This window comes from Papio anubis, chromosome 17 (genome assembly GCF_008728515.1).
Source record: "Papio anubis isolate 15944 chromosome 17, Panubis1.0, whole genome shotgun sequence".
In the NCBI taxonomy this organism is placed as follows: domain Eukaryota; kingdom Metazoa; phylum Chordata; class Mammalia; order Primates; family Cercopithecidae; genus Papio; species Papio anubis.
The window spans coordinates 3,959,789-3,985,933 of NC_044992.1; the positions used below are offsets into that span (position 1 = coordinate 3,959,789).

At 40.9% G+C, this 26,145-nt stretch overlaps 1 protein-coding gene across 4 annotated transcripts in view; it reads right to left on the reverse strand.

Annotated features, from left to right (window-relative positions):
• Positions 1–26,145, reverse strand: part of UBE2G1 (ubiquitin conjugating enzyme E2 G1) — a 101,156-nt gene that overhangs the window by 56,921 nt on the left and 18,090 nt on the right. The window contains exons 1-2 of one of the 4 annotated variants that reach the window (XR_004179314.1): positions 15,016–15,638; positions 11,671–11,785 (exon numbers count right to left, since the gene is read on the reverse strand). The exons of 1 other annotated variant lie outside the window; for it this stretch is intronic. Coding sequence is in view for 1 of the 3 variants with exons in the window: in XM_017950278.3 (XP_017805767.1) it covers positions 7,710–7,806 (97 nt within the window). In the remaining 2 variants the exon portion in view is untranslated. Of the gene's footprint in view, positions 1–7,709; positions 7,841–11,670; positions 11,786–15,015; positions 15,639–26,145 lie in introns of those variants that run through there. 2 more of the 4 variants (XM_017950278.3, XR_004179313.1) reach the window with 2 other exon arrangements.

A 26,145-nucleotide genomic window follows, 5' to 3' on the forward strand; every position in this document is an offset into this window, starting at 1 on the left:
TTCTAAGATATGACCAAGTATTAAACTACTTTTAATGCAAGTATAAGAAGTAGATTCACATAAAATGCACAAAGTTAAAAACTGGAACAGGTAATACAAATACAAAATGTTGTACTCACAAACACATATTAAGACGGTGTTGACTCCTCATTCCTCTAAGTAGTCTCTACCCACTTCTTGACATAAGAAAGAAGGAATAATGTAAGCAGCAGACCATGCCAGCTCCAATCCAAGATTTCTTCCAAAGGGGAACAACAGGTGTGATTGTGTTGAAGTAGCTGTGACATACTGACACTAATTCTCTCTCTGCTGTATCTTCCCATCATGCCTGAACTCCTCCTCAAACCCTTCCCTAAGACGGCATTAGGAGATCATGTTTCTCTGATTCAAATAACTATTTATTTGTATGTGCTTCTCCTTATCATCACATTAGCAAAAGAAGAGAGCCCTGTCGCATGATCAGAAATGTTGTGCATGAAATATAACTTCCACTGAGAGGCATCTTGTACACGATCTTCTCCATATTAAGTAAAAATGGCTTCTAAGAAAATGGGATGTCCTGGGAAAATACAGGCGAACCTAACTAAGAGGCCTAGGAAAGCACATACATTGAAAGAAAAAATTGGAAGTAATGCATTTGTTAAGGCAAGGGAGCCAAAACTCAAGCCCCCGACTCTAAGTATATCCCCTGCATCACACATAAGACCGTTTCTATGCAAGAGAAATACAAATGAAGGCAATGTTGATGACTTGGACATAGCATGGTGCTTTTCTAACCATTACGATAATACTTTATACAACAAATTTATAACTGCAAGCAGCATGGAACCACTGAGCACTGTGTGGCAACAGCAATGTGCATTTATTATCTCCAAAGTTATGAAGGTCAAAGTGGAGAAACAGGAGAATTTGGTGAGCAGCTGAGTTGCAAAGCAAACCCTGAATTGTTTGAGAGGTTTAAGAACAGTACATAAAAGCATAAATTAAATATCATTGATAAATAAATTAGCTTCTGCTGATAGCAAGACTGCAACAAACTTTCCCCCAATGAATTGCAGAAAACCATTAATAAAGATAGAAATATTAGAAAACAAATTTGTAACTGACAAAAACAGACCTTTCTTAAGGAATTCATCTTTTGTAAGATAAGAAAACGTGTCAGGCTAACATTGCTTTTCTATTTAAAAAACTGAGAGAGATGTTAAGCTAAAGCCTTTGCTGATATACTCTGAACACCCAACAATACTTAAGACCAACCTGTAAAACAAACGCAAGGACTTATCACAACCTATGACATTAAATGTCAATTACTGATGCAGTTTCTGATGCAGGATGATGATGAAGGCAAAACTCCTTTAACTAAGGACTTTAAGGAAGAACCTAAGACGACATATGAATTCATCAAAACGAAAATGAATTAATCAAATAAGAAACCAATCCCTTTCAATTTATTGCTGACCTCCAAAGTTTACAGAAAGTCATCTCCCAAAGCAAAAATTATTAGATCTTACTAAGAAGACTGGGTTGAGAGAATAGCTTTGTCGCCCAGGCTGGAGTGCAGTGGCACAATCATGGTTCACTAAAGCCTTGACCTCCTGGGCTCAGGCAACCCTCCTGAGCCTCCTGAGTAGCTGGGTCTATAGGTACATGTCACCATGCACAATTAATTTTTGTAGTTTTTGTAGAGGCAGGGTTTCACCATGATGCCCAGGCTGGTCTCGAAGTGGGCTCAAGCGATCTGCCCACCTCGGCCTCCCAAAGTGCTGGGATTACAGGTATGAGTCACTGTACCTGACAGAAACTAGTATTTTTAAGGCTTTATATAATGCAAGAAAGGGGTGGAAATTTGTTATGTAGATATATTTAGAGCATTTCAGTCACAACCCTTAATGTAATAATCCAGGCAAGGATGATCAATGGATGCTAAAACCATTCAGTGAAAAGGTCACTGGAGAACGGAATATGATGCCCAAGTATCATCCCCCAGATTACTCACCAGCACAAAGAGATAATGCATCTTGACAACAGAGAAATCTGGCAATCACCAAATAACTGTTCAAATTTGGAACCATTAACCCAAGAACGTGTATCTTCTTATCTGATGCAAAATGGTATACACAAGCTTCATCTATGACATACTCTTGCCCCTCCCCCAAAATGTTTACACTGAATCAAATCAAGCTTCTTAGACCTGCACTTTCTAATATAATAGCCACTAGTCGCATGTGGCTACTAAGCACCTAAGAAGTGGCTAGTCTTAGTAGAGATGCGCTGCAAATGTAAAATATAAACTGGATTTTTGAAGACTTTGTCAGAAAAAAAAGTTATGCTGATTGCATCTTGAAATTTTATTTTAGGTGTATTGTTAAATAAATTATTAAAATGAATTTTACCTATCTTTTTACATTTCTAAACGTGGTTACAATTTTAAAAACACGTATTAGGCTCTCATTTGTGGTTCCCGTATTTCTATTAGATAGTACTGCTATAGTTTGCAGGAAATATAGGGGATGTGGAAATAAGTGAAATAATTGCTTTATTTATAAAGTGAGATGGGGTCTCACTATATTGTCCAGGCTGGTCTCAAACTCCTGGGTTCAAGTGATCCTCCCAACTCGGCCTCCCAAAATGCTGGGATCACAGGCACGAGCCACCATGTCCAGTCAGTTAAATGATTTATTGAGAAAATAGTTAGAAAAATCCACAATGTTGAATAGGATACTCTACTTAACAACTAGTTTAAAATCTTCAAAAATCCAATCTCAAGAGGATTCTTAGGGCCATCAAAGTATTCTGTATGATACTGTAACGGTAGATACACGTCAAATATTTCTCTAAACCCATAGAATGTACGACACCAAAAGTGAACCCTGATATAAACAATGGATTGTGGGCGATGACGTGTCAATGTAGTTCATCAGTCATAACAAAAGTACCATTCCGGTGGAGGGTGTTGATAAAGGGGAGGTGTGCATGTGTGGGGTGTGGGGTATATGGGAAATCTCTACTTTCTGCTCCATTGTGCTATGAACCTAAAACTGCTCTAAACAAATTAAGTATTAACAAAAAGGCAAAGAATTGTTGGGCAGGGGAGGGATGCAACACATAAACACTGAGCAGATCCAGGATCAGAAAAAAATAGCTATGTTACACATTCTGGAACAACTGGGAAAAGTTTAATAGCTGTAATTAATGTCAAAATGATACTATGATTATGGATGAGAATATTCTTATTCTTAGGAATGGCAAACTAAACTGAGAAGTGAGATATCATGTCTGCCACTTACTCACATTCAAATGGTTCGACCAAACTGGGGCAAGGAGAAGAGGAAATGAAGTATTTTAGTTTGGGGATTTTTAGTAGGCTAGAAAAGCCTTGTTTTTTCCCACTTAAAATAATCAGGCCAGAAGCTGGGTGCAGTGGCTCACGCCTGTAATCCCAGCACTTTGGGAGGCCAAAGCGGGTGGATCACTTGAGGTCAGAAGTTCGAGACCAGCCTGGCCAACATGGGCCATGAACCACCCCATCTCCACTAAAAATACAAAAATTAGCCAAGCATGGTGGCGTGAGCCTATAATCCCGGCTGCTCGGGAGGCTGAGGCAGAGAACTGCTTGAACTCAGGAGGTGGAGGCTGCAGCGAGCCGAGATCACACCACTGCACTCCAGTCTGGGCGACAAAGCAAGATTCCGAGTAAAAAAATGAAAAATAATTTAAAAAAGAGTCTTGGCTCAAATGCCAGATTCTCCTAAAATCTTCCTAAGTCAGAAAGGCAAATTAACTTTCTTGTCTATGTTACCAGGCACTATTTAAATGTATCTTATAGGGCCAGGCATGGTGCCTCACACCTGTAATCTCAGCATTTTGGGAGGCCAACCCGGGCGGTTGGAGGCCAAGCCAGGCAGATCATCTGAGGTCAGGAGTTCGAGACCAGCCTGGCCAAAATGGTGAAACCCTATCTCTACTAAAAGTACAAAAATTAGCCAAATGTGGTGGTGTGCGCCTATAGTCCCAGCTACTGGGGAAGCTGAGACACGAGAATGGCTTGAACCTGGGAGGCAGAGGTTGTAGTGGGCCAAGATCACACCACTGCACTCCAGCCTGGGCGACAGAATGAGACTCTGTCTCAAAAATAAACAAATAAATAAATAAATGGCTTCAAGTCTTTTTTATGTGTTTGTCTGTTTGCTTGAGACAGGGTCTTGCTCTGTTGCCAAGGCCGGAGTGCAGTGACATGATCCTGGCTTACTGCAACCTCCGCCTCCTGGGCTCAGGTGATCCTCCCACTTCAGCCTCCTGAGTACCTGGGACTACAGGCATGTACAACCATGCAGACTAATTTTTTGTATTTTTTGTAGCGATGGGGCCTCACCACGTTGCCCAGGCTGGTCTCAAACTCCTGAGCTCAACTGATTTACACACCTCAGCCTCCTGATGTGCCGGGATTACAGGCATGAACCACCGCTCCCAGCCCTCAAGTCTTATTACAATACCAATCAGCTGTAACAGGCAAGTATTTTCTAGCTACTTGATTCTTAATCTCATTCCCTCCCAATACTGGACAAAACGGACTACAAATTTAGACTCTAACTAAGTGGTTTCCGGAGCAAAGTGTTTTCAGATAGGTACTCAAGATTCCCTACTCTTGCTACACCACTAGGCTGTTCTCCCAGGCTCCCAGAACTCGGGTAACCCTTAAATAATGACACATATTCAAACCAGTACTCTTCCTAGGGCATCCTGAATAATATGGTTCTGTTTTCTGACGTGGGTGGACTTTTCATGCTCTACCTCAGTGGTTTTAAAACTTCAACCAACTATTTCTTCACCTGCTAGCGGTTACATGGTATTCGTTTTAAAATAACTCTTAAACTTGTATGTATCTACATTGCATGTATCACATATATACCCACTATTCTGTATAAGTGAAAATATGAAAGAGACATATGCTGGAAAGACCAAAAAGTAAAATAAAGAGAGCTTAAGAGACTTCTAAACAACTGAATCTTTTCCTTAAACACAAAAAAAATCCACCCAAAGGAATTTACAAATACAATGTAATCCCTGTATCAAAATCCCAACAACTTTTTTTGCAGAAATAGAAAAACCCATCCTAAAATTCACATCCCAAATCGCCAAAACATGCTTGAAAACAAGAACAAAGTTGGAGAACTCCCAGGTCCTGATTCCAAAGTTTACTACAAAACGACAATAATCAAAACAGTGTGGTATTGGCAAAAAGACAGACATACAGACCAATGAAACAAAATAAAAGCCTAGAAATAAAACCCTTGCACATACGGCCAACTGATTGTCAACAAGGGTGACCAGACCACTCAATGAGGAAAGAAAATCTTTCAATAAACAAAGCTAGGGGCCGGGCGTGGTAGCTCACACCTGTAATCCCAGCACTTTGGGGAGGCCAAGGCGGGCGGATCACGAGGTCAGGAGATTGAGACCATCCTGGCTAACACAGTGAAACCCCGTCTCTACTGAAAATACAAAAAAACCAGCCGGGCGTGGTGGTGGGCGCCTGTAGTCCCAGCTACTCAGGAGGCTGAGGCAGGAGAATGGCGTGAACCCAGGAGGCGGAGCTTGCAGTGAGCCGAGATCATGCCACTGCACTCCAGCCTGGGCGACAGAAAAAAACACTAGGGAAACTGGATATCCATAAGCAAAAGAATGAAGGACTCTTTCCTTACATGCTATGCAAAAATTAACTCTAAATGAAATGAAAACTTAAACATAAGAGCTGAAACTATAAAACTCTCAGGTGAAAAAATAAGAGAAAATCTTCATGACACTGGATTTGGCAACAAACTCTTGGACATGACACCAAGATCAAAGGAGACAAAAGAAAAAATAAATGATTTGCATTGAAACTTAAAACTTTTATTCATCAAAAGCAACCCCCAAAAAATGGGAAAAATATTTGCAAATCACGTATCTGATAGAGGATTAATATCCAGAATACAAAAAGAACTCATACAACTCAATAACAACAACAAAACCAATGCAAAAATGGGCAAATGACTTGAATAGGCATTTCTCCAAAGATGAAAAGATGGCTGGTCAACAAGCACAATGCAAAGATGCTCAATATCACTAATAATAGAAGAAATTCAAAACCACAATGAGATACCACTTCACACCAATTAGAACTGCTATTATTAAACACACACACAGAAAATGACAAGTGTTGACAAGAATGCAGAGAAATTAGAACCCTGTGCATTGCTAATGGGAATGTACAAGGATGTAACCATTGTGAAAGGCAATATGGCATGTCCTCAAAATATTAAACTTAGAATTACCATATGATCCAGCAATTTCACTTCTGGTTATATATGCAAAAGAATTAATGCAGGGGCTCAAACAGATGTTTGCACACCAATGTTCAAAGCAGCATTTTTCACAACAGTCAAAATGTGGAAATAACCCATGTCAACCAACAGAAGAATGGATAAACAAAATGTGTAGTATAGTATATACACATACAACGGGACGTTATTCAGCTTTAAAAAGGAATGAAACTATGATACATTCTACAACATGAACGAACTTGAAAATATTATGCTAAGTGAAATAAGCCAGATACAAAAGGATAAATATTGTATGATTCCACTTACATGAAAATACCTTGTGGCCAGGCATGGTGGCTCACACCTGTAATCCCAGCACTTGGGAGGCCAAGGCGGGTGGATCACCTGAGGTCAGAAGTTTGAAACCAGCCAGGCCAACATGGCGAAACCACGTCTCTACTAAAATACAAAAATTGACCGGGTGCGGTGGCTCACACCTGTAATCCCATCAATTTGGGAGGCCGAGGCAGATGGATCACCTCAGGTCAGGAGTTCAAGGCCAGCCTGACCAACATGGCCAAGCCCTGTCTCTACTAAAAATACAAAATTAGCCAGGCATATCTATTACAGGCTCATGTCTGTAATCCCAGCTACTCGGGAGGCCGAGGCAGGGAGAATCACTTCAACCCAGGAGGCAGAGGTTGCAGTGAGCCAAGATCACGCCATTGCACTCCAGCCTGGGTGACAGAGCAAGACTCTGTCTCAAAAAAACAAAACAAAACAAAACAAAAACTAGCCAGGCATAGTAGCGGGCAGCCCTGATCCGGCCACTTGGGAGGCTGAGGCAGGAGATTCACTTAGAACCGGGAACAAGAAGTCGTAGTGAGCCAAGATCGCGCCACTGCACTCCAGCCCGGGAAACAGAGTGAGACTCTGTCGCAATTAAAAAAAAAAAAAAAAGAAAGAAAGAAAGAAAAAGGAAATACCTTGAGAAGTTAAATTCAGAGACAGAAAATAGAATGGGGGTTGCCAGGGGCTGGGGATAAAGAGGGATGAGGAATTACCGGTTTGTGTGTTTATTAAGACTTAGTTAAATGCAGTAGTGAGAAGGGGGGAAGAGTACAATGGAGGAGTTAAAAAGTCCGATATACAAATCTGAAGTGTGGGACACATCAAATGGAAGCCAAGCATATTCCCACCTCCTTGTGTGGCAGATCCTAAAATACAGATGGACTGTGTCATTACTCTGAATCACCCTCAAGCCTTCGAGGCGGCCCACACCCAAAGAAGGCACCATTAATAATCTACCATGTACTTAAGATTCCTCCCAATACAGTACTCAGCAGCCACACCCGCCAAATAAATCCATGATGAGACATCTGCCATCCTTGCCTTAATATAACTGACCTCTGAGAACAAATCTGCCCTCCTCTTCCTTCTGCAGGAACCCTTTCTCCTTTCCTTTCTGTAGAGTTTCTCCTATGACAGGCCCATTTTGGCCCATGTGCAGTGCAAGCAGGCCGACATGCTCAGTCTCACTGTTAAAGAAACAGATAGTAGAAATAACTCCGAACTTCTTAGTTTTGGAAAGAATATCAAATTCCACCAAGTTGCAAGTCATTATTTTACAGAATGGAAACTTAAGCCTTGACTAGAATGATGGTTAATCTGGTTCTCCCAGCAGAGAACCCATATATTAAGATAAACTAGTCTGGCTCTCTTTAAAAATTAAGTGAACAAAATGAGAAATGCTTTTCACAAGTTAATTTTTAAAGTAAATGTACACGGTGTATATTATTTTATGATGTCTAAAATATCAACATATTGGATTTTTTGCAAAAGCCCTTTACTACCTATGCATACAAAAAAAAGTTCTTCCCTTGGGTGATTTAATAGACCTAGTAAATGTCAGATAACTTAAATATTTTGGCTAACAAGAGATACAATAAAGTCTATGATTCTGATCTGAATTCATTGCCCTATACCCTGACTACTGCAGAGAACGCAATAAAGAGGATGCTGTCACGCTTGCTTCTTAGCTTCTTTTGCATTCCTCTGTATCTTATTCCATTTACAACAATTTATCTGCATGACATACCAAGAACCCATAAAATAACCCTGAAATTATGTATACATTTATTCAAACTTATAAAAGAAACTTAAGCACATAGAAAATTGGAATTCACCTAAAATTTTTTCAAAATTAAATTAGGAAATTATGTGACTACCACTTGATGGGCTTCTGTGCTGCATTAAAAAATGACAATGGCGGCCTGGTGTGGTGGCTCACCCGTGTAATCCCAGCACTTATGGAGGCGGAGGCAGGTGGATTGCCTGAGCTCAGGAGTTCAAGACCAGCCTGGGCAACATGGTGAAACCCCGTCTCTACAAAAATACAAAAAATTAATCAGGCGTGGTGGCGTGTGCCTGTAGTCCCAGCTACTCTGGAGGCTGAGGCAGGAGAATTGCTCGAACCCGGGAGGCGGAGGTGGGAAAAAAATACACCAAAACCATACATTATTGTATTCAGGTGAAATGAGACTGAGGCTGGGCACACCAGCTCACACCTGTAATCCCAGCAATTTGAGAGGCTGAGTTGAGTGGATCGCTTTAACCCAAGAGTTCGAGACCAGTCTGGGACCAGTTCTGAGCCCAGGAGTTCGAATCAAGTGGATCACTTGAGCCTGGGAATTTAAGACCAGTCTCGGCAACATGGCTAAACCCAGTCTCTACAAAAAACTTTTCAAAAAAAATTAGCCGGGGCTGGGTGCAGTGGCTCACGCCTGTAATCCCAGCACTTTGGGAGGCTGAGGTGAGTGGAGCACCTGAGGTCAGGAGTTCGAGACCAGCCTGGCCAACATGGTGAAACAAACCCCCCCATCTCTACTAAAAATACAAAAATTAGCTGGGTGTGGTGGTGCGTGCCTGTGGTCTCAGCTACTCAGGAAGCTGAGGCAGGAGAGTCGCTTGAACACGGGAGGCGGAGGTTGCAGTGAGCTGCGATCACACCACTGCACTCTAGCCTGGATGACAGAGCGAGATTCCGTCTCAAAAAAAAAAAAAAAAAATTAGCTGGGCATGATGGCATGTGCCTGTGGTCTCAATTAATAGGGAGGCTGAGGTAGATGGATTGCTTGACCCTGGGAGGTAGAGGTTGTAGTGAGCTCAGATGGTACCACTGCACTCCAGCCTGGGCGAATGAGACTCCGTCTCAAAAAAAAAAAAAAGACTGAGACTCTTCTTTCTACTATTAATTAACTTCTTAGAAGATACTATTTCCATAATTTAAGGACTTTAATATATTTAAAATGTAAGACATTTTTGTGGTTGATTAAGGATTTCAACCACGACTGAAATCAGGGTTGTCTTCAAAATAATACTGAAGTATCTTTTGTAACCAATTCATAAACCATCTCTCTCTTCCCAGTATAACTTTTTCTTACTAACCTGACTAGTCCATTGCCATTAGGCTTGTTTAAAGGTATGCTTTTTTCCCCTTAAGATTTATAGTAATGTCAGTAAGGTTCTCTTAGACTAAAACTAAATAAGGACTAAACTATCACCAGTAGCAATTCCTAATGGAATTAAGCCAAATATTGAGCAATTCCCTGATGACAATTCATGACTCACTGGGAGAACGCTTAAGTATCATGCTCTCTAAGTGGAAAGACTAGTTTAGCTAGACTACCCAGAGCAATGAGTTACGTCTCATGAGTCTACAACGTTTTACATGTATGAAGTACACTCATGGAAGTGTCTAACAATTTAACACCTTCTACAGTATGAGGCAATAGGGAACATGAAGACAGCAACAATCAAAAATCTAAATGACAGCAGATTTCTAACACAAGCCAAAGCCCAACTGTTTCTAGATCAACTGTTGCCAAGTTTCTCCCAGGCACTTTTCCATACCCCACTCCAAATTCAAAGCTATCTTCAAATTTTTCACAGTCTTACTTGATTTTAGGAATGGGAAACATTAGTCTAAGTGTCAAAAAAATAAATGGAAAGCCTACTTAATTGGATGATTTAAAAAAATAAAATTTCGGCCAGACGCAGTGGCTCACGCCTGTAATCCCAGCACTTTGGGAGGCTGAGGTGGGAGGATCACCTGAGGTCAGGAGTTCGAGACCAGCCTGGCCAATGTGGTGAAACACAGTCTCTACTGAAAACACAAAAATTAGCCGGGTGTGGTGGCACAAGCCTGTAATCCCAGCTACTTGGGAGGCTGAGGCAGGAGAATTGCTTGAACCTGGGAGGCAGAGGTTGCGGTGAGCCAAGATGGCACCATTGCACTCCAGCCTGGACAACAAGAGTGAAAATCCATCTCAAAAAAATAAATACCATTCATTCATTCATTCATTCGAGACAGGGTTTCACCATGTTGGCCAGACTGGTTTCAAACTCCTGACCTCAAGAGATCTACCCACCTTGGCCTCTCAAAGTGCTAGGATTACAGGCATGATGAGCCACTGTGCCCTGCCTCCAAAAAAAAAAATTTCTAAATGCCAAAATAGTCATGAAAAATTAAAAGGCAAATAATTGCTCACATAAACCTTTCACACACACACACACACACACACACACACACACACACACAAATTCAAAACTGTCAAGGTGTTCACCTTTCTTGGGAATTTTTAAAATAATTCTTTTTACCTAGCAGAATCAAACATTTTTTTAAAGTTCCTGGTGGTATGAAGAACACAATAAAAAGTGGCACTTTGATACAGTTAATAGTGGAAATACAAATTAGCAAAGCCTTTCTAGAAGGCAATCAGTAATATTTATGAAGAACCTCAAAAATATTTATTTTCCTTGACTAAGAAATGAACAGAAATTTATCTGAAGAGAAATAATCAAGGATTATGTATAAATGTTTTCATAAGGAAAATCCACAGAAGCATTAGTTATAATTTAAGTGGTTTACAATTATAATTTGAAAACCCAGAAGTCAAGATGTGGGGAATATGATAGTACTAGCATATGAAAGAATGCTCTGCATCTATTTAAAACACTTTAAAAGAGCATTTCAGGACATGGGGAAATATTCACAATTTTTTAAAAGATAAGATATTCTAAATATATCTAACTCTTAAAACACATACACTACACACTTTTGACAACAAAAAGCTTTAGCCGAATCTTGTCTTCTAGTTTAAAGGTGTCAGTGTGGGCACATGTGCTCATCTCCTCTCCCTCCTAAGAAGTTAAATAAATTTTTCTAAAGAAATTTAAAAATAACTTTTTAATTTAAAATATTTATTAAAAAGACCAGGTGGATTGCCCATGGCTCTGAAAGATGAAAACGATGGAAGAACGTGAACTGAGTAAGCAGAGTGGAGGGAGCAGAGAGCAGAATACTCACAGAGGAGCTGCAGCGAAGGAGGAAGGCTAATCTTCTGGGCAGAACCCCAGAGAGGCGCCAGTTCAGTGACCGTCGTACGAGGAAGGTCAGTAGTGAGAAGTGGGACTGAAAACATCTGTCATAGCAAGAAGTCAACAGAGAATGTCTAAAGTTGATAAACCAAAAAATAAACACTATAAATATATTATTTAGAAGCATGGAGTTAAGCCCCCAGGAGATTTGAACCTGAAAGGTTTTAAAAGCAATTGCCTCTGGGGAATTCTTCATTATCCTTCACTGAATGCATTGTTCACTGTTAGGCCTCTAGAATCACTGCTATTTGATTATTTGGGTTTTTTAAAGCTAAGTATATACACATATATAGATAATGTTGATTTTTAAGTTTTTATTTTTTTATTTTACATTGTGTTCACTTTGCTTTCATACACAAACCTCAATTTTACTTCTTGTCCACTAAGTCAGAGGCTATATCCTATCTGGCAGTATTTTTCAACCTTAAGTCACACAGTCATGAAACAGATCTAGTGGGACATAACCAGCACCTATTTTTCCTAACGGAAATGAAAAATAAAATAGGGATATTGTTGGTGAAACTTTCATTTCAGCTATAAATGTTTAATAAAATACGTGTGCTGGGGTACTATGGAAAATACCTTCCCTATTGTATCTACTCTCAACCCAGCAGGCAGAAGTAACCCTGGAAAAATGTGAGTCACGTCATGTCACTATACCAACGGCTTCCCATTCTCACTCAGAGCAGTGGCCTGTATGGTGGCCTATAGGGTCCTTCAGAATTAACCAGCATCTCTCTCCAACCTTCAGCTAACTGCTCTGCCACCTCCCTCCAGCGCTCAGGTCAGCCCCCTTTCAGGGCCTTTGTGCTTGCTGTACCTAACCTCTACATGATTCACTCCTTTACCTGAGTTCCTCGGTCCACTGTCACCCTATTTTTAATGAAACCCCACCCCCTTACACACTCCTTATTTTATCCTCTTTGCCTGTTCTAGTTTCCACACAGCACTCTACACTTTCTATTAATTCTTCTCTCTCCTACCCCGACCACAATGCAAGTTCTATAAGAACAAGGGTTTTTGTTTATTTACTGATATAGCCCCAGGACCTGTGACAGTCTCTGGCAGTAAATATTTGCCCAATAAATGAATTACTTAAAAATATGTATCACTTTAGGAAAACGCCATGTCACTGGCAGTGAAACACAACAATCCTTAAGTTTGGAACACAAGAAATTTGGATAACAATTTTGATGGTTGAGGATAAGCTACAATTCAGACGCTAGACCGTAAATTCCACCTATCGCAATATTGAGTAAGTTGCTGGCATACTCTAAATGTGCAAGTCTACTGAAATAACCTTTGTTAACATCAAAAGTAATGTAAAGAACGTTTGTATCTCAGCCATCATTTCAAAAAAAGGAAGAGAAGAAAAAAACTTACGGGAGAACCTGTTCTCTAAACAGCTAAACTATTTAAAATGTAAAAGACTGGCTGGGTGCAGTGGCTCATGTCTGTAATCCCAGCACTTTGGGAGGCCGAGGCAGGCAGATCACCTGATCTCACGAGTTCGAGACCAGCCTGGCCAACATGGTGAAACCCCATCTCTACTAAAAATACAAAAATCAGCTGGGTGCTGGCCAGGTGTGATGGCTCACACCTGTAATCCCAGCACTTTGGGAGGCTGAGGCAGGTGGATCACGGGGTCAGGAGATCGAGACCATCCTGGCTAACACAGTGAAACCTTGTCTCTACTAAAAATACTAAAAATTAGCCAAGCGTGGTGGCACGCGCCTGTGGTCCCAAGTACTCGGGAAGCAGAGGCAGGAGAATCTCTTGAACCCAGGAGGCAGAGGTTGCAGTGAGTTGAGATCGTGCCACTGCACTCCAGCCTGGGTGACAGAGACTGTGTTTCCAAAAAAAAAAAATTAAAAGACTTACACCTTTTGCATAAATCGCAGTGAAAGTCTCACTTAGTAACCACAAGTTGCACACGTTCACAATTTTCACTATTCCCTTCAGCCCTGAATGAAGACCAGGGGGCTTATCACTGATCACCTTCATTTCTTCAGAATAAAACAAAGAGGTGACTGGCATTCACGAGAAAATCACATAGCAGGTCTTGAATTGTGGCACATGAATGGCAGAACATGTTATAATTTCCATGAAAAATTTTTTTTTTTTTTTGGACAGGGTCTCACTCTGTTGCCCAGGCTGGAGTACAATGGCATGATCATGGCTCACTGCAGCCTAGGCTCCTAGGCTCAAGCCATCCACCTGCCTTGGCCTTCTAAAGTGCTGGGATTACAGGCATAAGCCACTATGCAAGGCACATTTCCATTATATTTTTCTAGTATATTTTGTAACTCACTGAATGAAAAAAAAATCTTCAAAAGATTTTCAATGACAGGGGAAAAAGTCATTGAACACTTCTCCCTCATAAACAAAAACACATAGCAAAATCAGATTTCTACTGTGTACAAAAGTTTATCCAACTGCAAAAAACAGTATATCTAAGCCTGCAAATAATGGCTTTTCTATATTTCATGCCATTAATAAAACTCAATACTTGATAAAATCATTTTACTCATCACTTCTTAGAGAGTAAATTTTAATATTAGCCACTGTGTAACTGGTTTTAACCCATCTGCTCAAAAACAATGTGGTTTTACCTGTTTGTTTGTTTTTGAGAGGGAGTCTCTGTCGCCCAAGCTGGAGTGCAGTGGCACAATCTCAGCTCACGGAAACTTCTGCCCCCCCAGTTCAAACGATTCTCCTGCCTCAGCCTCCCGAGTAGCTAGGATTACAGGCGCCCACCACCACGCCCGGCTAATTTTTGTATTTTTAGTAGAGACGGGTTTCACCATGTTGGCCAGGCTGGTCTCGAACTCCTGACCTCAAGTGATCCACCTGCCTCAGCATCCCAAAGTGCTGGGATGACAGGTGGTTTTACCTGTTTCACTGTTAAGTAAAAGCTTTTTTAAAAAGAGGGAAATAAATGAGACAAGTTGAAAGAACAACTCACAGACATAAATATATAAAATTGAATGAAGTACTGAAGCCACTGGCAAAATGAAAACCACATCACATATAGGAAGTAGTCAACCTGATACTGATGAAAACAAACATGGTATCAAACAAAATCTCAAGAAAATTACATCGAGCACAGCAGAAAAGAACAAAGGAAGCATTTAGAAAACTAATGAAATGGAAGACAGGAAATGAAGACAAACTATCGTAAAACTGATGTTTCTTGAGTAAAGAAAAATAAAAATGAATCATATTAAAAGGTATATAAGAAAATATTCCTGAATCTGCAGTTTGAATGGCTTACCATTTAACAGGAAAATGTAATAGAGAATCACACCAAGACCGAGTTATATCCTGATGAAGTTACTGAACTTCAAGGATAAAGAAAGAATTCTAGCAATACTCAGGCAGAAGTAGGTCACCTACAAAGGGAAAAAAACAGTCAGGCTGGCCCAGACTTTTCTAGAGTAACCCTAGATGCCAGAAGATAATGGAACAGTGTCTGCTGGGTATTAAGGGAAAGGGAAATGTAGCCCAAAAATTCTGTAACCAGCCAAAACATCATTTTGCTTGTGAAAGCCACTAACAGACATTTTTAAACATAAGAGCACTCAACCACTCCTGAAAAAACTATTTGATAAACACAATAGATTTAAATATATTAAAGCTATAGCTTTATAATACCCACAGAACTACAAACTACCATGTTTATTCTAAGATGTACCTTTTTCACATTTGTCTATCTGAAATCAGCATCCATATTTCAATCAATGGAATGTCATACTTTCTTTGACAGCATTTAACTGTATTAATGGTATACAAAATAACGAAGCACACAACCACCAATGGTATCTGAGACATAACGAAATACAGTATATAAGAGAGAAGGGAAAGCAAATAAAGAAAACCATGTAGTTTAAAAGAAGAAAACCAGGCCAGAGGCTGTAGCTCACCCCTGTAATCCCAGCACTTTGGAAGGCCGAGGCGGGCGGATCACTTGAGGTCAGGAGTTCAAGACCAGCCTGGCCAACATGATGAAACCCGGTCTCTACTAAAAATACAAAAAATTAGCTGGGCATGGTGGTAGGCACCTGTAGTCTCAGCTACTCGGGAGGCTGAGGCAGGAGAATCACTTGAACCCAGGAGACGGAGGTTACAGTGAGCCCAAGATCACGCCACTGCACTCCAGCCTGGGCAACAGAGCTAGACTCTGCCTCAAAAAAAAAGAAAAGAAAGAAAACCAAAAGTGAACTATAGATGACAACAAAACAAACACAATAATATTATATAAGCAAAGCAAAATATGCAACATTAATGTAAATGATTAAAAGCATCTCAAATTGAGTCAAGACTAACCTTGATCCAACTACAAGGGTCTACAAGACACAAACCTAAAATACAGACTTTGATAAGTTAAAAGTAAAAGGTTAGATAAAAGTATATCTAGCAAGTATAAACACCCCTTTAAAACCAGCTGAATTCAAACTGAAAAATTAAAGGAGGCAGAAAAGGGTCATTTCTTATAATGATCAAGATTACAATCTATAAAGATATGTTATAAAACTATATACACCAAAATCTTCATAATACATAGTTAGAACAAAAACTTCTTTTTTTTTTTTTGAGACGAGGTCTTGCTCTGTCACCCAGGCTGGAGTACAATGGTGCGAGGCTCACTGTAACCTCCGCCTCCCGGGTTCAAGGGATTCTCCTGCCTCAGCCTCCAGAGTAGCTAGGATTACAGGCATGTACCACCACACCCAGCTAATTTCTGTATTTTTAGTAGAGGCGACGTTTCACCATTTTGGCCAGGCTGGGATTACATGTGAGCCACCGCGCCCGGCCAGAACAAAAATTTTAAAGAAATATAAGAAAAACCTTTAGGCAGAAGTAAGAATATAAGAGGATTACCATTTCCTGAAAGATCAAATACATAAACGACAAAATGGCTGAACATATGAAAGAATGAGATCAAGTCTCTCTGCAACAGTTATAAAAACTGATCATCTATTTAGGCCATTAACACCTCAAACATTTCAAGAAAGCAGAAATAGTCTATACCACAATCTGAGAATGAAACAATGAAGTTACTCCCCTTAATGCAGTAGACTTGACAGTTATGTACTGTCTCTCCTTAAATTACTTCAAGTAATTGAATGGAGTAATGTAAATCAAAATCAATAGAGATTACCTAGAAAATAATAATGATAAAAACTGCCCATATAAAAATCTCTGGTACGACTGTAATCTCAGCACTTTGGGAGGCTCAGGCAGACAGACTGCTTGAGCTCAGGAGTTCAAGACCAGCCTGGGCAATATGGCAAAACCCTGTCTCTACAAACAATAAAAAAAAGTTAGGGGGGCATCCTGGCGCATGCCTGTAGTCCTAGCTACTTGAGAGGTTAAGGTGGGAGGATCCCTTGAGCCCAGGAGGTCAAGGCTGTAATCAGTTGTGTTCACACCACTATAATCTGTGTAACAGCAGGAGACATTGTCTCAAAAAAAAAAAAGAAAGAAAGAAAGAAAAGGAAAAAGAAAGTGGGCGCAGTGGCTCATGTCTGTAATCTCAGCACTTTGGGAGGTTGAGACAGGTGGATCACCTGCTGTCAGGGGTTCGAAACCAGCCTGGTCAACATAGTGAAACCCTGACTCTACTAAAAATACAAAATTAGCCGGGCGTGGTGGCGCATGCCTGTAATCCCAGCTACTCGGGAGGCTGAGGCAGGAGAGTCGTTTGAACCCGGGAAGTGGAGGTTGCAGTGAGCCGAGATCACGCCATTGCACTCCAGCCTGGGCAACAAGAATGAAACTCCATCTCAAAAAAAAAAAAGAAAGAAAGAAAGAGAAAAAACCTTTGGTACACTAATAAAGTTATACTCAGAGGAAGATCCACAGCCTAAACACCTTCAACCGAGCAAGAATTAAATGAGCATTCAACTCAAGGTTAAAAAATAAACGTTTAAAAATCAGATAAAGGGAATTCAAAGTTACTCAAGTAAGAGAACAGAAGCCTGCAGAATTAATTCTAAAACCTAGGAGCGGCCGGGCACAGTGGCTCATGCCTGTAATCCCAGCACTCTGGGAGGCCGAGGCGGTCAGATCACAAGGTCAGGAGATCAAGACCATCCTGGCTAACACGGTGAAACCCCATCTCTACTATAAATACAAAAAATTAGCCAGGCATGCTGGCACGTGGCTGTAGTCCCAGCTACTCGGGAGGCTGAGGCAGGAGAATCGCTTGAACCTGGGAGGCGGAGGTTGCAGTGAGCTGAGATCGCACCACTGAACTCCAGACTGGGTGACAGAGTGAGACTCCATCTCAAAAAAAAAAAAACCTAGGCGCTATATTTTGATGGGAGGCGAAAATAAAACAGACAAACTATTAGCTGGACTAAAACAACAATTATATGAAATGAGGGACTGAAAAGGAAGTAAGATAATAGAGAAGAAATCAAAATAAGCATAAAATACATTTGCAGTAAATCCTAAGCTGCTAAATTTTAAACATAGATACAATGGATGATTTTCTAGGAAAATATAAATTGTCAAAAGCATCTAATAGAATTAGAAAATACGTCAATAACTTCTGAACATTCGCATGAGTTACACAGTTAGCTCCCCACCCACTCCAAATACCAGTCTCAGACATTTTCATAGTAAGTAAAGAGTAATTTCAATTCTTTTATTAAACTATCCTATGAAACAGAAAAGCTTCCCAATTCATTTCCTGAGCCAACTGTGCATAGACAGCAGAGTATACTCAATAAAAATTCTAAATTATAATAGCAAACTCTGTATTGTATTTATCTCAGACACTGGTCTAACTAGGCAGTATGCGTGCTTCAACTCATTTACTCTCAAAACAATTTGATGATCTGGAGTGGGAGTCAAAATATTTAACTCCTGGCCTCAGCCTCCCAAAGTGCTAGGATTACAGGTGTGAGTCACCGCACCCAGCTGAGAGCTTTTTTCATACGGAGTTTCACTCTTGTTGCCCAGGCTGGAGTGCAGTGGCATGATCTCGGCTCACTGCAACCTCCAACTCCCGGGTTCAAGTGATTCTCCTGCCTCAGCCTCCCGAGTAGCTGGGATTACAGGCACCTGCCACCACAGCCAGCTAATTTTTTGTATTTAGTAGAGATGGGGTTTCAGCATGTTGGCCAGGCTGGTCTTGAACTCCTGACCTCAGATGATCCACCTGCCTTGGCCTCCCAAAGTGCTGGGATTGCAGGCATGAGCCATCACACCTGGTCCAAGCTCTTAACTCATTCTTAACTCTTTTGGGCAGATCACCTGAGGTTGGGAGTTTGAGACCAGCCTGACCAACATCGAGAAACCACACCTCTATTAAAAATACAAAATTAGCCAGGCGTGGTGGCGCATGCCTGTAATCCCAGCTACTCGGGAGGCTGAGGCAGCAGAATCACTTGAACCCAGGAGGTGGAGGTTGTGGTGAGCCGAGATCATGCCATTGCGCTCCAGCCTGGGCAACGAGAGCAAAACTGCGTCTCAAAAAAAAAAAAAAAGCCAAAGCCAAATTTTCTTAAAATAACAATAAAATTTATTCCTTCTCTCTTTTCCTTTTTCTTTTCTTTTCCCTCTTTTAATGGAGTCTCACTTCTCTCCGCCTGGGGTTACACAGGCTGGAGTGCAGTGGTGCAGTCATATAGCTCACTGCAGCCCTGAGCTCAAGCTATCCTCTCACCTCAGCTTCCTGATTAGCTGGCAACACAGGTGCATGTGGCTATTTTTTTTTTAACTGTTGGTACAAACAGGGTCTCCCCTATGTTGCCCAGACTGGTCTCAAATTCCTGGGCTCAAGTGATCTCATACTTTGGCCTCCCAAAATGTTGGGGTAACAGGCATGAGCCACCATGCCCAACCTAATAAAACTTCTTTATATCCCCTCTTTCATTCTTCCATCCTCCATCTTGCCCTAAACTGATACTGAGGTTCTGATGTTCTTAGAGAACATATCTACTGAATTTTCAAAATAGGAATATACTTAAATCCAGTGAGAGTTTTGAGTAGATTTTTCAGGTACCTCTTGGTTCCAACTCTCTTTCTAATGTTCCCACTTTATCTGCACTAACTTTACAACTGGTCCTAAAACTACAATTACCGTATATATGGATACGTGATTTCTTTACTACTTCTGTTCTAACCAAAATGAAAACAAATCCCCTTTTCCATCAATGTTACAACTTTACTAAAGGAATTTTTTCCCAGATGATACGGTTTGGCTGTGTTCCTGCCCAAAATCTCATCTTGAAATGTAATCCTAAATGTAATCCCCACACGTTGAGCGGGGGAACCTCATGGGCTGTGATTAGATCATGGGGGCGTTCACCCATGCTAGTCTCGTGATAGTGCGTTCTCGCGAGATCTGATGATTTTATAAAGGGGCTTTTCCCCGCTTCGCATTGCACCTCTCTGTCCTGCCGCCATGTTGAGCACGGATGTTTGCTTCCCTTTCTGCCGTGATTGTAAGTTTCCTGAGGCCTCCCCAGCCATGCAGAACTGTGAGTGAATTAAACCTCTTTCCTTTATAAATTATCCAGTCTCGGGCAATTCTTTATAGTAACATGAGAACGAACTAATATCCAACATACTGTTTATTTTTTATTTTTTTCTTAAATAGAGATGGGGGTCTCACAGTGTTCACCAGGCTGGTCTTAAACTCCTCGTCTCAAGTGACCCTCCCATTTCGGCCTTCCACACCCGGCCCCTTTATTCACATATTTAAAAAAACAAAAACAAAAAAACCACCTTCAATACCGTAACATGAACATAACAAAATTACAATGTTTCTGATTAGAACTACGAAAATCTTGTCTTTCCAGGGTGAGTTTCAAGTTGATATTCTGTGTGAGTAGCACCTTTGGTGCCCAGTGCCTTTACAAAAAAAAAAAAGATGGCAACTAGAAATTACTGACTGAGCCATCTGGCTCAAATGAAAAGACAGTATTTTCAGAGTATTAGTCACACACTGAAAGAAGCTGGTCATGTAAATCACATTGTAACTTTATAAATATTACAAACTTAACAATTTCAGTCAACACTTACTGAGTACTATGTTCTGTAATCATCCCTTTATAAGTATTAAACTTAATACTCACAAAAATAATGAGATAAGTATGAAAATGTTCCCCATTTTACCCAGACGTATCTTCTAACCTGAATCTCTGCCCATGTATTTACTTTTCTACCTTCTCTCATGTTTCTCTGGATCAACTGCCCTTGCTCCTAATAAGGCTTCCAAACTGACCAGTAATTAGATCTCATCTCATTCTCCCCACTCAGATGTCCTCAAAGACACTGCTCCAGAAATTCCTACCCTCTCCTGTGTCATCAGTTCTTCTCTCTACTAAATTCAATCCCATCAGCATCAAGCATGCTACTAGCAGTTCTCCAACCTTTACACACACACACACGCAGATGCACACACACACACACAAATGAAGCCCACAAGTCCTCCAGTTACTGCACCATTTCTCAACACCCCTTTACAGTACAACTTTAAGAGTTGTCTTCATTCCTTATCTCCACTTGCTCTCCTTCCATTCTCTCAGGCTCATACCAATCCATCCAGTGCAACTGCCTTTCTCAAAGTACCATTCACCTCTAGTGGTCACTCATCCGTCCTTATCTTATCCAAACTCTTTTTTGACACAGCTGATCTCTCTTCCCTTGAAGCTTTCTTCACTTGGCTTACAGGCCATGGCATTCTGGATTGCCTCCTCTCACACCTCACTGATGCCACTCACACTCCTTCACTAGCTTCTGGTTATTTATCTGGCTTCTCAATGCCAGTGTGTCCCAAGACTTAGTCCTCAATCCTCTTCACCTATCTACCTTTACTCCCTTATTGAGCCCATCCAACTTCATGGTTTATATGCAATCCATATGCTAACAATTTCCCACTTTATATCTCTAAGCCAAACCTCCTCACTGAATTCCAGATCAAATACAGTAAGCTGCCTATGTGACTTCTCTACTTCCATATCTAACAGGCGAATCAAAAGTAGCAAATTCAAAACTGAGCCGCTGGTAATCTCTCCTCCTTGTCCTGCAGTCTTTCTTTTCCATTTCAGTTAATGTCAACTCCATCCTTTCAGGTGTTGAGGCCAAAAACCTCAACTCTTGACACACTCTCTCACACACTCTACCCTTGACACACTCTCTCACACACTCTACCCTTGACACACACTCTCACACACTCTACCCTTGACACACTCTCTCACACACTCTACCCTTGACACACACACTCACACCTCTGCACCATGGCACACTCTCTCACTCTACCCCTTGACACACACACACACCTCCACCCTCAAATATTGTGAACAGCTAAGCAGTGAGCTCATACCTGTAATCCCAGCATTTTAGGAGGCCAGGCTGGGCAACAAAGTGAGACCCCATTTCTACAAAAAATATTAAAAATTAGTCAGGTACAGTGGTGCATGCCTATAGTCCCAGCTACTGGGGAAGCTGAGGCTTGAGCCCAGGGGTTCGAAGCTGCGGTGAGCCATGATTGTGCCACTGAACTCCTGCTGGGCAACAAACCGAGATTCTGTCTCAAAGAAAAGGAAAAGAATTCTATTCCACCAGCAAATTCCAACAGCTCTATTTAGGAAATATACCCAAGAATCGAACCACTTTGTCCTCGGCTCCAATACAGGTCCAAGCTAGTATCATGTCTCATCTGACTCTCCGTGCAGTCTATATTCTCAGCATAGCAAGCCAAGAATGATCTCATTAAAATGTAAATCAGGTCATATCACTCCAGTGCTGAAAAACCTCACGGCTACCTCACTCTGAGTAAAAGCCTAAATCCTTACCTGTAAAAAACCACACAGCCTCCCCTCCACACCCTTTGCTGCTACTCTGACACTGCCAGGCCTCTCTCCCACCACAACGCCCCCTGTACTGTTCCTCACTTGGCCTGGAAAGCTCTTCAAGACCTCAATGCTCCACCCTCAACTTTTCATTCCCTTTTCCCGCTTTATTTTCTCTCCAGGGCAATAATTATTTTCTCTCCAGGGCACTACCTAATACACCACATTTTTAACTTAATTATCTAGTTTATCATCTGTCTTCCCACACTAACTGCAAAACTTTGTACCAGCAAAACTTTTATGTCCTGTTCTTTAATGTACTGCTATGTTTACAAAAGTAGGCACTCAAATATTTGTGAAATGTAGAATTAAATTTGAAGATTACGTTTGATCTGTCAGCACTTTAAATTGAAAGTGCCAATGTAAGGTAATTTTTACATGATCCTATGGCTTAAAGGCTCTAAAATTTTATATTAATAACAAGTCCAGACCAGGCGCGGTGGCTCATGCCTGTAATCCCAGCACTTTGGGAGGCCGAGGTGGGTGGGTCACCTGAGGTGTAGTCCCAGCTACATGGGAGGCTGAGGCAGAAGAATTGCTTGAACCCAGGAGGCGGAGGTTGCAGTGAGCCAAGATCATGCCACTGGACTCCAGCCTGGATGAAGAGTGAGATTCCATCTCAAAAAAACATTTTTTATGTCCAAGCGCTCTTTTCATATATACGAAGGTTGGTTTGGGTGGCATTTCACTATACTCTTCTTCAAACCTTTTTTCAAGAGGAGTGGAAAAATTTACACAGGTAGATTTCTCCTCAGTTGCAACAGATACAAACTCTGGAGACTAAAGCTCTGGGGGTGTTTCTGGAAAAAAATAGCAATGACTATTTGCCAAAAGACAAAAACAGGCAAATACAATGGTACTCCAACAGGTTTCTAACACAGCACGAAGTCCTTCATTTATTGAAGGAGGAGCCAAGGTTATTCTCAATCATAAAGCAAGTTCATAGGAGGAATAAATAGTATACTAAGAAAGAAAACAATCAAGTGTAAGTACTTAGAGCTATTAACACTGAGTGTTACACAAAGTGTGTACCACAAAGAAACTACAATCAAGAAGCCCGGCTTGGCGTGGTGGCTCGCACCTGTAATCCCAGCACTTTGGGAGGCCAAGGCAGGTGGATCACGAGGTCAGGACATTGAGACCATCCTGACTAACATGGTGAAACCCCATCTCTACTAAAACTATAAAAAATTAGCCGGGTATGGGGATGGGCGCCTGTAGTGCCAGCTACTCGGGAGGCTGAGGCAGGAAAATCGCTTGAATCCGGGAGGCGGAGGTTGCAGTGAGCCGAGATCATACTGCTGCACTCCAGCCTGGGCAACAAGAGTGAAACTCCATATGAAAAAAGCTCTCAGTCAGGTGCGGTGACTCACACCTGTAATCCTAGCACTTTGGGAGGCTGAGGCCAGGAGTTTGAGACCGGCCTGGGCAACACAGTGAGAAACCCCCATCTCTACAAAAAACAAAAATAAAAATTAGCTGGGTGTGGTGGTGCACCATGTGGTGATATAGTCCTAGCTACCTGGGAGGCTGAGGCAGGAGGATCACTTGAGCCCAGGGGTTTGAGGCTGCAGTGAGCTATGACTGTGCCACCTCATTGCAGCCTGGGCTACAGAGTGAGACTCTGTCTCTAAATATATAAAAAATAAAAGGGATGAGAGTTAAGGTATTAAAACATAAGTATTTTACCTGCCTTCAGAAATTTCCCACAATTCAAAATTCAAAAATGCTTATGTGGCTAAGAAACAAAGAATCAAACTTCAAATTACAAACATAATTACTGAAAATTTTAAATGAGCTTTGTAAATACATTAATTCAGAATTAAAAGTCTGATATGATGGCACATTAAAGCAAGAAGCCCAGAAGGGACAAACAGAGTGACAGCACCAAATGGGTGGCCAGAAATACAAGGAAGTCCAAGCCCCTCATGAGCAACTTAGTGTTCATGACTTTTTTCCAACTTTTATTTTAGATTCAGGGAGTTGTTTATTACTTTTTTGGAGGATGTCAAAAAGTCTTCTCTGCAATTTTTACCCAAAGGTAATATAATAAAGAATCAAATAATATTTCCCACACACGCCTCGAGCAGATTCTAATGGCCTGAAAAGTACAAATGGTGCTCAATTTGAATTTTAAACAATATTGTTCCACTTTCATTCTATAAAGAAAATGAAAATATAATTTACTCTGAAAGGCACTTTTAAAAATTCAATTCCTGGCTTATTTCCAGTAACTTACAAATATTCCCCATATATTACTTTCATTGATCCCTTTAAAACTTTAAAAATCACACATACAGTAAATAAACCTTCAGTAACACTATGAAAACAATTACTATTACTTCTAGCAATTACTTATCAAGGCTAGTAAACAGCTGCTTAATTGACCATTGAACTTTCTTTAGTCATAGTAACAAGAGATATCTGGTACTCCGCTGCCTTTACTGAAAAAATGTTTACAGGCTTAAGACTTGTTTACTCTTCTGATAGTCACCTACTACACAATTCTCATCTTACAAGAGGTCTCTTGTTGATCTTCAGAGCATGAAATCAGAGACAGCTTTAGTATGTAGATCCACAAGTAAAAATAGAACAGATTCCAGGGACTCAAAATGAGAAGGCAGAGGAAGAACAACTCTTATTTAAGAAAACAACCTACAGTTCTATTCAAAATCATAAAATGGATGATTATATTTCATATAATTTGGATACCAAGCGTTGAATAATTCAAGATTGCACTTTTAGAATTCACTTTACCTTGTGATTACTAATAGGATTCTAGCATCTGCTACTGATATTTCAACAATATAGGATTCAGAATTGCTAAACAACTTCCTCTTTATAAAAATGACTAACCTTAAAATACAATCTGATTTTCAACCAGTAATCTGAAGACTAATTTTAACACTCATACTTTCCACCTTCTGAAAGCCTTTTACACTAATTAAACATCAAATGTTAGTAACTAATCTAACAATAACCACGCATACCTCACTCAGAGTTAAAGCCTAAATCCTTACCTGTAAAAACCACAGCCTCCCTTCCCCTTCGCTGCTCCTTATCCAGACTTATACCAAAATAATCCTAAATATGTATTAGACAGCTAATACACTTGGCTCGTATGGTCCTTCACAGTAGATGAGTTTCTGCAGTCTCATCCATACAGCTTACATTTTCTTTCTTTCTTTTTTTTTTTTTTTTTGAGACAGTCTCGTGCTGTTGCCCAGGCTGGAGTACAGTGGCGTGATCTTGGCTCACCACAACGTCCGCCTCCTGGGTTCAAGTGATTCTTCTGCCTCAGCCTCCCGAGTGGCTGGGACTACAGGTGTGCACCACCACACCCAGCTAATTTTTGTATTTTTAGTAGAGACGGGGTTTCACTATGTTGGCCAGGCTGGTCTCGAACTCCTGACCTGGTGATCCGCCTGCCTTGGCCTCCCAAAGTGCTGGGATTACAGGCGTGAGCCACCGCGCCCAGCTCCAGCTTACATTTTCAATAGAAGTCAATGAGAATGGTGTGACCCCATATATGTTTT